The following is a 13624-nucleotide window of genomic DNA, read 5'->3' on the forward strand; positions in this document are numbered from 1 at the left end:
AAATCTTTCCGCCTGCCGTGAATGTGACTTGTGAATGAGTGCCAAGTAGACTGCCCGCTCCGGGTAAGGGTTCAGGCCCCCTGCCACCCCCTGCCACCCCGTGCTCCCCGTGCTCTGTAGTGCCTTCTCTTCGGGTGCCCACCCCCCATCCCTGGGCACACCCTCCACCTGCTAGCCATGGGCATCCAGGGCATGGAAATCTTTGCCATTAGCGTGGTCGTCATTCTGTTCATGGCCGTGCTGAAACAGTTTGGTGTGTTTAGCAGTGCTGAACCCATCTCATTGGAGGGTAAGTTTTGGATGCAGGAAACAACCCCCCTCTGTTTGTTAAAACTCCACCTCCAAAGTTGACGGTTGTCCAATCATATCTTAGCATCTGTGATAAGTTGCCATGGTTACGTGTTGAGCTAGATGCTGAGCTATCCTACCTCTGATGTCTAAAGTGATTTGTATAAAATGATGGCAATGGTGTTTCCTCATCTACTGCAGTTGATATAGAAACACATTAAAAGATATTAATGTATATTAAGGTATAACTCTACCATCCTCCCTCTTCCGACTGTGTTATACTGTACTATACTAAACATGGTCAGCAGGGACCGTCACTTACCTGTAAGTATGACTTGCCTGCCTAACCATGGAACTACATACCAGTGGTTGTGTTGGGTAGTGCCATGGGTCCTGTTGTGAATAAGAGAGCAATGAATTCATATGGATTTTCCTAATGTGGTCAGGGTAAACCCCATAAATGTAATTACAGAACATTTAGTCCTGGTCAGTCCTGTGTGTGTACGTGAGGAGGGGTGTATATATGTGTGTGTGTGTGTGTGTGTGTGTGCGTGTGTGTGTGTGTGTATGTGAGGAGGGGTATATATATGTGTGTGTGTGTGTGTGTGTGCGTACGTGAGGAGGGGTATATATATGTGTGTGTGTGAGTATGCGTGTGAGTATGCTTGTGTGTGTGTGTGTGTGCGTACGTGAGGAGGGGTATATATGTGTGTGTATGTGTGTGTGTGTGTGTGCGTACGTGAGGAGGGGTATATATATGTGTGTGTGTGAGTATGCGTGTGAGTATGCTTGTGTGTGTGTGTGTGTGTGTGCGTACGTGAGGAGGGGTATATATGTGTGTGTATGTGTGTGGTCACATGTTGCTCACGGTCACTGCACTAATCCTCTTATGTTTCAGTAACACAATGACCCATATTTGTATTATTTGTGCCATGAAGATTACTGGCCAAAAGCAGAATAGTACCTAAAACTCTCAGAATCTTGACCTTCTTTTAGCGAATGCTCAGAATACGCTCTCTCAGGTTCATGAAACTGGACACTTTCTGACTGATTCGGGTTCTGTTCCTGGATGATTCTGGCTCTGGTTCTGTTCCGTGAATGATTCTGGCACGGACACAGCTGGACGGGCCCATTAGCTTCGGCTAGGTTTGCTTGAGGTTTCCGTAGTGACAGAACTCCATTAATTCTGAATTTTAATGAGGAGGAGAATTGGTAGTGCTGGGTGCATTAAAGACTGTGTGGTTTCTGCATGGCCTTTGTTGACAGGAGGGCTCTGGTTGCGCTAAAAATGGAGAGAGTGTTATCCGTTAATCTGTGTCTCTCTCCTCTTCAGCGCCTCCACTCCGCATCCTCTGCCCAGGCCGTGGCCCCCTCTTCAGGCTAGCATTACCTCTCATTAATAATGCAGGGCTTATTGAGCTGGCTTACTTTACTAGCGCCCAAATACAGGGTCCTTCTGTCATCTGTGCAAAGTCCTCAAGGACACTGTCCATGTATCAAACCCCATCCAAACATCAGCTGTCACTTACACACACACACACACACACACACACACACACACACACACACACGTATATACACGCACACACACACACACACACACACACACACACACAGAGACACACACACACATACCACACAGACACACACACACACACACACACACACACACACACACACACACACACACACAGAGCTCATTAACACTCACATACTCTGAAGCACACACACACACACACACACACAGATTTACTCCAGTACACACACCATGCCACATGCAGGCATTCACATGCATGAAAACTATATAGACCAGTGCCCCAACTACTCACAGAAGTGTGCACACACACACACACACACACACACCTTGGAAACTGCTAGAGAGACAACTAACAATGAGCATAGAACTTCCAGGAAGGGCTTAGTAATATATCCAGCGATACAATGAGGTGAAGCTTAGAGGCCATCTTAAGCGCTGAAACTGGTTGATTGTGTGTGTGTGTGTGTTTTGGTTGTGTGTGTATGTGTGTTTGGTTTATGTGTGTGTGTGTGTGTGTGTGTGTGTGTGTGTGTGTGTGTGTGTGTGTGTGTGTGTGTGTGTGTGTGCGCACGCCTCTGTGAGTAGTTGGGGCAGGATCCAGATTGGGCCAAACAGAACATTACTGGCTTATATTCTCATAGCCTCCTCTCTCCACTGTTCAAACAGGTTTGCTAATCCATAACTGTCTTCATGTATATTTCGGTCTCCAGGTTTTGACAACAGACTTAAGACGTATTCATGATCTTGTTTCAGTTACAACTGGAGTAATTTACCAATCAATGGTGCTGATTTTGAGAGCGCATTGCCTCCTGAAATAACACACACGTGTAATGGAGTATTTGATTTCTGTACTATTAATAGGCTGGCTTTGTCCAGTTTGGTCTCAACCGTGTGTTGAGATCAAACTCTCTCTCTCCCTCTCTCCCTCTCTCTCACTCTCTCCCTCTCTCTCTCTCTCTTTCCCTCTCTTTCATTCTGTGTCTCTCAGTCACTCACAGTCTTTGTGTTTGTATTAGTGTGTGTGTTTGTGTGTGTGTTTGGAATAGGCTAATGTATTTGGCGTCAGAGTGTGTTTAGAGTCCTCACCTCTTCCCCTTAGGGTGAGAATGGATGTCTGTAGACAACTGGCTGAAATTGGTGGTTATTGACAGCATATCAGTGAAGGACAAGGCTGCACCCACAGGTTTCACACCCCAGTCCCGACAAGAGGACCAGTGGGTCACATTAACCCAGATTCCCCCTCTAAGCCTGGCAGGATGGCTGTGATGTGAGATAGTGCCACTGGTGCCCACCAGAGGGCAACAATGAGCCAGTGATTAGAAGCTCAACTCATTAAGATGGCAGCTTCTGTCTGAATGACATATACAGTAGGAGTCTTTTCTTATAGATCAGTCATAACGACACTTTGGGAGTTAATGGCCCAGCGTATCTGATCCCGATCAAGGTCAATCTGATCAATCAACTTGATTGATCTGTTTCAGAGTCATACGCCAGGGGTTGTTGTTGCAGGGGTTTACCGCCAATGATTGGCCTTCTGTTTTCTCTCTGTGCCTATTTTTGACATGATTTGAAGCGTGCGTGTTGATATGTGTGCGTGCGTGCGTGATAATGTGTGTGTGTGTGTGTGTGTGTAATGAGTGTGAACAATGATTCTGGGGTCCCTTGGGCCCATACTTAGATTAATCTCACTCCTTCTTTAATGAAGTCAGAAAAATTAGCAGAAAAACTGGTTCATAAGGCAAGGGAGGCAGGATGTAGGACACGTGTGTGTGTGCGTGTGTGTGTGTGTGTGTGTGTGTGTGTGTGTGTGAGTGTGTGTGTGTCTGTGTGCGTGTGCGTGCGCATGTGCGTGCACGTGTGAGTGTGCATGCGTGCGTGCGTGCGTGCATGTGTGTGTGTGTGTGTGTGTGAAGGCCACCTATGCACAATGCAGTTATATGGCCCGGGACAGACCACACCGTGAACACGTTAAAAAAACATTAAACATTGCCATTGCCTTTTGTGCCAACTGTGCAGTTGATGATGTTTGTAAGGTTTCTGCATGTCTTTCCAGTAGTCAAATTGCTCGACCAAAACTCTTACATATATACATATCTTTATAAAGATTCAGTAACATGCTATTACTAATGTCAAACTCCTCATGGCGGAGCTGGGAAATGAAATCTTCATCCATCGGACTGTCTCCCCCCCCCCCACACACACTAATTAGGACAGATCCACTCCGCTTCCCATTACGATTTGATTCCAGGGGAACGTGATGAGCGAAGTGGCATCATTTCAACTCCCAGCGACCCTGAGGAGGCAGGCAGAGGTTAAAGAGATGATTTAAAACAAGCAGAAGAATAAGGGAAGAGCAACGTGAAGGAAGGATTGGCAGAGAACAAGGAGAGATTATAGAGATTATTTAAAACAAGCAGAAGAAGAAGAAGGGAAGAGCGACGTGAAGGAGAGATTGGCAGAAAACAAGGAGAGATTATAGAGATTATTTAAAACAAGCAGAAGAAGAAAGGAAGAGCGACTTTGAAAGAGGGATTAGCAGAGAGCAGAGGTGGCTGTGTGTCCAGAGCCTGTCTGTCACCACTTAACTGGATTATAATCTACAGGCAACAGCATGTCCATTCTGACTGAAACACCATAAACCTGCTGTAATGGATTCGTGCGTAGGGGACTACTTACTTTTAACTTGCTGATAAAGTCTACATTCTTCTATTAATTGAGTTTTTTTTTGGTTTTGTTCTATTCTTTGTTGTTTCTTTTTGTTTGCAACAACAAGTCACCAATAAGGAGAACAACCGATCAGACAACTTTTTTTTCTCAGAGTGACAGAGTTTGGGTACATGCAAGACCAACTCTCAGCTGAGATCTCGTCCGCTGTTGACGCTGTGTTTTTGGTTTCTTCTGAAGTTCTCCTGCCTGGACAACAGACAGACAGACAGACAGAGACAGAGAGAGACAGAGAGACAGAGAGAGAGAGGGAGACAGACAGAGAGAGAGAGAGAGTCTTCTGGAAGTCTGAGGGTGGTGTGGCAAGCTGCTGCATGAAAGAAAGGAGGCTCAAGCGGAGGAGAAGATGAGTGCGAGGTGGGAGACAGAGGGGCTGCAGACGGTGGGCATCGTGTGTCTGGTGTTCATGTTCCTGAAGCTCATGCACCTGCTGGGCCTCATCGACATCACAGAGACAGGTGAGGCAGACAGACAGAGTCAAACAGGAAGGCAGAGAAAGAGAATGTGAGAGAGAAGGAGAAAAAAAGAGAAAGAAAAACAGGTAAAAAGTGATGAGAGAGAAAGAGAGGAAGAACTAAAGGAAGAGTGCAGGTAATGGTTTCCATGGTGATGTGATGTCAGGTAATGATTTCCATGATAATGACTATGACTTGACAAGTAAACACTAGTCACACTCTTTGTAGGACTTGACTGGTTATACACACCTGATACACACTTTATACACACCTGATACACACCTTAAAAACCAAACAGCAGCACACCATCACTGCCTTTTCCATCGAATGCTTTTTTAAAAATTCTTTTCTATTCTTTTCTGTTTGATTTTAAAATATCATATGTGCTGTATCTCATAGTTTCTGCTCCTGATGTGGCTTGTCCACAGCTGAACTCACAGAATGGTCTTTCTCCCCCGACTCTTTTAATTGTTATGCGTTTAGTAACATTCTTGTTATTCTTTTCTGCTTTTACTAATCAACTCTGTCCATCTCTCTCTTTCTTCCTCTATCAGCGCAATCTAGCGTGAGAAGTTCTGTATTTTGGCATGACTTGACTATTTTCGCTCTGTTCTGTTTTTTTTCCTCACCCTCTCTTGTCTTTCTTCTCTCTCTTCCACACATATCCTTCCCCTTCACTTGTATGTTGTGTGTGTGTGTGTGCGTTTGTGTGTGTGTATCTGGTTGTGTGTGTACACAGATGGTGAGTATATGAAGAGTGGAGTGCAGTCTTTCCAGAATCTTCCTTTTGCACCCTCTTCCCTCAAAGTTGTCCTGAAGTGTCTTGAGTTTGTGTTTTCTGCTGAGAGCATTCTTTCTCTGGTTTCTCTAGTTGGTGTCCATAACGATAAACCATCTTGCCAGGTGGACGTAAAACTAGTTTGGAAAATAACCTTTGACCTTCTCTACTAACATTTGGAGAGCATCATTATGTTCTCACTGCTGTGGAGTCCCTGGGCTCTCCAGGGTCCCACAGTCCACCTCTAAACTCTCTCATATGTGCTCATCCTTAGCTGTTAATTAGCTGTTACTAATCAATTACACTGCCAGAGAAAGTGCTGCTTCCCTCCCTCTCCCTCTCCATCTCCATCTCCATCCCTCTCCCTCTCCATCTCTCTCCCTCTCCCTCTCCATCTCTGTCTGCAAGTCTCCCCTTCTCTTCAGTAACTCTTTTTTGATTTCACTCCTCCTCCTCCTCCTCCTCCTCCTCCTCTCCTGCTCCTCCATGCATTGACCCTTATATCTGCTTGTCCCCGGCCCTCCTTTGTGTCATACCTGTTTCCCATGCACTCACCTGTGTCCCCCCGTCCCTCCTCTTCCTCCCTTTACCTTTTTCTCCCTCCCTTTCTCCCTCCCTCCCTCTCTCTCTTTCCTTCTCTCCCACCCTCTCTCTCTGTCTCTCTCTCTCCTTCTCTCCCTCCCTCCCTTTCTTTCTCTCTCTCTTTCTCCTTCTCTCCCTCCCTCCCTCTCTCTCTCTCTCTCTCTCTCTCTCTCTCTCTCCTTCTCTCCCACCCTCTCTCTCCTTTTTCTCCCTCCCTCCCTCTCTCTCTCCTCTTCTCTCCCACCCTCTCTCTCTCTCTCCTCCTCTCCCTCCCTCTCTCTCTCCCTCTCTCTCCTCTTCTCCCTCTCTCTCTCTGTCTCTCTCTCTCTCTACTACAGACAGCAGTGACAGTGATCTGGAGTTGTCTCAGGTGCGGCACCAGCCTGAGGGTCTGGACCAGCTGCAGACTCAAACCAAGTTCACCAAGAAGGAGCTGCAGTCCCTCTACAGGGGCTTTAAGACCGTGAGCATGGGGGGGTACACTCCCTCTACAGGGGCTTTAAGACCGTGAGCATGGGGGGGTACACTCCCTCTACAGGGGCTTCAAGACCGTGAGCATGAGGGGAGGGGGGGTGGGTGTTACAGTCCCTCTACAGGGGCTTCAAGACCGTGAGCATGGGGGGTGTGGGGGGTGGGGTCAGAGTGTGCAACAGCTATTTTCTGGCATTGCACAAGTGCACTCTATTGAGTCCTGTATTGACACACTAAAAGAATCCATACTCTGCAGCTTTTTATAGCCGGTGTGTTTTTCTCGATCTTGGCTCTGTCTGTCCCTCTGTCTCCCCCAGGAGTGCCCTAGCGGTTTGGTTGATGAGGAGACCTTCAAGATGATCTATTCTCAGTTCTTTCCCCAGGGAGGTAAGCATGGCGGCTGTGTGTGTGTGTGTGTGTGTGTGTGTGTGTGTATGTGAGTGTGTGTGTGTGTGTCTGTTAGTGTGTGTCTGTGAGTGAGTGTGTGTGTGTGAGTGTGTGTGTGTGTGTGTGTGTGTGTGTGTGTGTGTCTGTGAGTGTGTGTGTGTGTGTGTCTGTGAGTGTGTGTGTGTGTGTGTCTGTGAGTTTGTGTGTGTGTGTCTGTGAGTGTGCGTGTGTGTGTGTGTGTGTGTGTGTGTTTCAATCCGCCCAGCGCATCCCTTCCCAAACGAATTAGCCACTAGCACCGACGCTATCTTATGAAGAAATAAACACCGCTAAGTTTCAAATGCCATCACATCTCCTTGGAGGCAAAGCAGGTTTGACTGCATTCACTTTCAAGCAGTGAGACTTGACCTTTACTGTGACCTCAGAATGGTCACAAAAGTATCACAGACATAGTCTCACAGTGTTTGTGTCTTTTGATCACGTTTAATCATGTTTGTCCATGTAGTGATATCACAAAATTAACTCTTAGCTATCTAAGAGAAAGAGAGCAATCTCCCTGTTAGTCTATGGCCCTTACAGAATCACCTGCAAGTGCTGCATTTAGATTAGAGACAGTGGAAACCAGAAACACGCATGAAAGAGTGTGTTTATGAAAAGCCATGTTCGCCATGTTAAAGATGCTGTTTATGAAAATCCATGTTAGCTATGTTAAAGATGCTGTTAATGAAAAATCATGTTAAAGATGCTGTTCATTAAAAGCCATGTTCGCCATGTTAAAGATGCTGTTTATGAAAGACCATGTTAAAGATGCTGTTATTGAAAAATCATGTTCGCCATGTTAAAGATGCTGCTTATGAAGAGCCATGTTCGCCATGTTAAAGATGCTGCTTATGAAAGGCCATGTTCGCCATGTGAAGGAATGTACTGTACTGACTGCTGCACCCGCTGAGCTTTACATCACAACAGATGGCCTCTTCTTCTTTCTCTTCCTCTGCAGATGCCACTACATATGCCCACTTCCTGTTCAACGCGTTTGACCTGGACAGAAATGGCTCCATTCGCTTTGAGGTGAGATGTGTGTGTGTGTGTGTGTGTGTGTGTGTGTGTGTGTGTGTGTGTGTGTGGGAAGGTGGGACGTTAAATCACACGGTCCCATATGATCCTATTATGAGACGATTGGTGGACACAGGTATTGCAATGACAGGCCATATATTCTTATAACAATTTAAGAATTGAAGCTGTTAATATCATACAACTACAAGTCCTTCATCTAGTGAAGTTGTCTCTGGCTATAGCCTATACCTCTTGATGAAAGGAAGGTTCTCTCCTGCGACTGACCGTTGTGTTTTTGTGTATCTCTCTCTCTCTGTGTGTGTGTGTGTGTGTGTGTGTGTGTGTGTGTGTGTGTGTGTGTGTGTGTGTGTGTGTCATGGCAGGATTTTGTGATCGGGCTGTCCGTGCTCCTCAGGGGCACAGTGACTGAGAAACTGAACTGGGCCTTCAACCTCTATGACATCAACAAGGATGGCTACATCACTAAAGAGGTGAGGTGGCCGGAGTGGGGTTCGTTTAACACTGATATGGAACGCAAAAAACAAGTGGGTGTGTGTGTGTGTGTGTGTGTGTGTGTGTGTGTGTGGGGTGTGTTAGGATTCATTTAACACTGATATGGTATGCAAAAAGCACGTGTGTGTGTGGGTGTGTGTGTGTGTGTGTGTTAGGATTCATTTAACACTGATATGGTACGCAAAAACAAGGTGTGTCTGTGTGTGTGTGTGTTAGGATTCATTTAACACTGATATGGTACACAAAAATCACATGTGTGTGTGTGTTAAGATTGATTTAACACTGATAATCACAAAAATCACATGTGTGTGTGTGTGTTAGGTGTGTGTGTGTGTTTGATAATCACAAAAATCGAGGAGAGAAAATAAAGAGGAAAAGAGAGAGGATAAAGAAAGAAGAGAAAAGGTAAAAAGAGGAAAGAAAGAAACAAGAGAAGAGGAGAAGAGAGGATAAGGCGTTGGCTCCTACTGCCATTATTCTATGGCAGATGCCAATCAATAAGTACTTCATGGGCATTTACAGCCAATCACAGCCTGGATAAAACAATAGGGATCCTCTGTGCCAACATCCACACACAAGCATCTCCCTCTTTCTCTCCCTCTTTCTCTTTCACTGTGTGTCCTCTCATCCTCTCAACATCCACACACAAGCATCTCCCTCTTTCTCTTTCACTGTGTCCTCTCATCCTCTCAACATCCACACACAAGCATCTCCCTCTTTCTCTTTCACTGTGTGTCCTCTCATCCTTCTCTCTGAGTCTCTCACTCATCATGTCTGTATGCAAGACAGAGTTCCCCTCATTAAGTCACAGTCCATGATGGTGGGAGGAGATGATAGGAGAGAAGTGCAGGAAAGAACAGGCACTCTTGTGTGTGTGTTTCTCTCCATATATATATATATGGGTGTGTGTGTGTCTGGGTGTGTGAGACAGAGATAGAGAGAGAGAGAGAGAGAGAGAGAGAGTGAGAGAGTGTGTGTGTGTGTTATTCCTCATGCAGGTGTGTGTGTGTGTATTCCTCATACAGGTGTGTGTGTGGTATGGAGGTATACATATGTGTGTATGCGTGTGGTATGGGGATATACATAATGGTATGTGTGTGTGTTACTTATTATATCTCTCTTATAATTGTTGAAACATTCCCTTTTCTGTGTGTCTGTGTGTCTGTCTGTGTCTGTGTCTGTGTCTGTGTCTGTGTCTGTGTCTGTGTCTGTGTCTGTGTCTGTGTCTGTGTCTGTGTCTGTGTCTGTGTCTGTGTGTGTGTGTGTGTGTCTGTGTCTCTGTGTGTGTGTGTGTCTGTGTCTGTGTGTGTAGGAGATGTTACTTATCATGCAGTCCATTTATGACATGATGGGCCGGTACACTTATCCCATGGTGAAAGATGAAGCTCCTTCTGAACACGTGGAGAAGTTCTTCCAGGTACAAACACACAGGCACACACACACACACACATATACACACACATACAGTACACTCAGAGATATAGTATGAGCATACACACACACAGTTATACGTATGGACACACGCATAGGCATACAAACACATGTGCGTACACGTACACAGACACAGACACAGACACAGACACAGACACAGACACAGACACAGACACAGACACAGACACAGACACAGACACAGACACAGACTGTTAGGGATTTATTTCACCCTTTTTAGGACTGTAATTAACCTCAGAATTAAGAGTCACACAACCAAGAATATAATAAATAATTGACTTTTACTCTGGCAAAGAGGAGTGAATGGCTCTCGACCGCTCATCAACATACACTCACACAATAGGAGCGCAGTGGTTTCAGAACGCTGTTCAAACCATCACTAACTTCCCTGGTACCATGTAACAGACTTTATGCAGAGACAATATCACAGAACATGCAGGAAAACACTCCCCCCTTGTACCATCCCGTACTCTGGTTCCAAGAGATAAGAATGTTTACCTAAGACCCCCAAACCCAGACTTTAACACAACAGTCCAGAATGAGTTCACATAAACACATGGTCTCCTAATTCAGTCCTACCCTAAACATCAAATGACAGGTCTGAGTTTAACATCTCTGTTCTCACAGATAGAATTCCTCTCATCAGAACAAAGGAACCTCTGAGACTAATATCAAACTACAAACACATCATGATAATAATTTTATAGCATATTTCTTTCACATTTCCCTCCTGTTTATCATGAAAACAATACTAGTCTAAACATCATTAAACTAAAGCATCATCATCTTGATGGTTCCAGACAACAGTACACTCCACACAGAAGTACATACAAGACTAGACATGAGAACTTTGAAACATGTAGAAATACACATCATAAAAATACAAAAAGTATACAAATTGCTACAATAGAGAGCAGACTTTTCAACACCACTTACCACTATGTACCAGACGTAAACCAAGCAACCAGATTTCACCACGGAACATTAACCACTTTGTCTTGTAATAAAGCATCACATAACAACCTTCATTTGCTGTAAGGCTTCAGTCACAGAGACACTATGAATATAATCCAATATCCAAATACAACAGATATCAGTCACAAAACTCCCCCACTAGCAGCAGTGAACACAATCCTAACCTATCTAAGCGTTTCCATTCCTAACATGACTTTTCCTACTCCTAGGGCCTGAAACAGAAACAAAATAACCTTGGAGCTGGTGGTCCAAATCTTTTAGTCACCAGCACGTCAGATCCCCACACGCTGTCATGCTTCTCAACAGCAAATCTCTTCTTACTAGATCACTCTGCCTGCGAGATAGCACTAACAACACAAAAATGGTCCATGACCTGGGCGGGGGCGCATACGCCACCCCAGTGTGGAAGAAGATGACTGTACAATATACTACCACACAACCACAATACCTCTCTCACCTTAGGGGTACCCTTGTCAGAGTGGCAATGCCCTGCATTCCAACCTCAACATAAGGAAATGTTCCCAATGGACAGGGTACGACGTTGGCTGAGGAAGCAGTGTTTGATGACAGTATAGCAGTATCGATGACAATTTCATTACACTGTTTCCGTCTCAGAGAGCCTACTCTCGTTGTTCCTCTAATAGAAAAACACATTAGGAATATGGAATGGACTGCCCCTTAAGGTGACAGCTAGGTTGTGGCATGTTTTTTAGTTCTGCTAGTGGGTGGGTATTGTTACACAAATCCTGCACCTGGGTATCGTCTGTATCATAAAATGGCTTACTGTAGCCCCAGTTGTCTGGGGCACACTTCTCTCCAACACAGATCGTTGCTTGGAATGAGAGTAGCCTTGATTTAAGTCTAGGGTGAAAGTAGGATGTTGGCATTAAGGTACATACATAGCAATTAGTCCTATCAAGTCTGTTCGCTTGCAAAGATGCATATCTATACCATGAATTAGTAAAATACAGATGAGTAACGTTCCCCATGGCTTCATGTTCCCCATATGAAATCCACCTCTTATGGATTCTCTCAATTACACTTGTAGAGGACCATAGACCCAACATTACCCCTGAATTAATCATTAATAGTAACAGTTTAAACATTGTTTTACCGGAGTTATATATTGTATACAGAAAAACAATAAACACAAATAAACAAGAAAAACAATAAACACAGATACACCTCTACTATGTTGACCAGAATCTCTAACCCTCAGGGCGCTCCCTGGAGGTTAGGTGACGTTAAGACGGAAAAGAGCTATATTTCTCAACCCCCTCAAGTAGGCACGAAACCCTACTCAACGCTAGTGGTGCATCCTAAAAAAAATGAACGAAGTTTACAGTGTGACAGATGAATCCAGGTGGAGCGTTCTGCAATTTTAACGGCAGTGGGGGTAGACAGTAGCACTTGATATGTTTCCTCCCCCCTGTCGTCAGACCAGCTCTTTCATTTGATGATTTTGATGAACACCCAGTCACCTTCACCTTCACCTGGCCTTGTACCTGTGGAGACACAAAAAACTCGAAGAGTATTTGGTTCTTTACATTTCCTAGTTTGTAGTATAATTTGTGACACACCAAAAGTTGGTCTTATTGTTTTGCACAGTGCTTTTGCTACTGTGAAATTTAATTGAGTTATGCCGAATACATATCTCACATTTCATACAAAAAAAATTTTAATAGGTTTTTAATCCATATGTTGTATAGTGCTCATGTACTATGCTAACCATTCCCCCAGTTGATACATAAGTATCACCATGACTCTTAATCGCTGCCCATTTATATAAAATCACACTAATATGTGCAATCTGACACTTCTTCTCACCTCCTCTCCTTTTAAAATACAGCGTGTGTGTGTGTGAGAATGCACAGAGGCCAGAGTTCTCTGTTCCCCCTGCTAACAGCCCCCACCCGTGTGCTTCTCTGTCCGTCTGAACAGCCAATCACACAGGTTTGTTTAAAAAGTCGAATTTGCCTTTAGCGATTTTACGTCTTAAAAACAATCTACAATAATTCCGGGCTATGTTAGTCACTCAGTACTTTGGCACATACAATAGCTCACAACACATCACAATCTCGTATTTCCACTTTTCTCTTGTTATGCCCTCTGACGGCGCACTACTAAGGTAACGAGAGAAAGTTTAATCTGATCTTTTTCGTTTTATGTGTGTCGCGCTCTCAGCAATTTTAAATGCTCTCTCTTCACAGATGTTACACAAAATTTCGTTGTCTTTACATAATTTCTAGTAACTCCCCCTTCACGCACTTAAGACTAAAAAGTGCGTGCAAATGAACAAAGCAGATAAAATGTATAGAGTTTTCACGTGGCCACAGTAAAATCTCTATATAGTTTATCAAGCCTGCAGTTTTACCCCTCTTTCTCTTTATGTCTACTTTTATTACTGCTGGA

At 44.5% G+C, this 13624-nt stretch overlaps 1 protein-coding gene across 3 annotated transcripts in view; it reads left to right on the top strand.

Annotated features, from left to right (window-relative positions):
• Nucleotides 1–13624, top strand: part of kcnip3a (Kv channel interacting protein 3a, calsenilin) — a 67670-nt gene that overhangs the window by 51008 nt on the left and 3038 nt on the right. The window contains exons 3-8 of one of the 3 annotated variants that reach the window (XM_031570874.1): nt 5744–5746; nt 6703–6827; nt 7153–7222; nt 8220–8290; nt 8659–8766; nt 10101–10205. In XM_031570874.1, the coding sequence (XP_031426734.1) occupies nt 5744–5746; nt 6703–6827; nt 7153–7222; nt 8220–8290; nt 8659–8766; nt 10101–10205 (482 nt within the window). Of the gene's footprint in view, nt 1–4315; nt 5008–5743; nt 5747–6702; nt 6828–7152; nt 7223–8219; nt 8291–8658; nt 8767–10100; nt 10206–13624 lie in introns of those variants that run through there. The other 2 variants (XM_031570876.2, XM_031570875.1) reach the window with 2 other exon arrangements.

This window comes from Clupea harengus, chromosome 7, assembly GCF_900700415.2.
Source record: "Clupea harengus chromosome 7, Ch_v2.0.2, whole genome shotgun sequence".
Lineage (NCBI taxonomy): Eukaryota > Metazoa > Chordata > Actinopteri > Clupeiformes > Clupeidae > Clupea > Clupea harengus.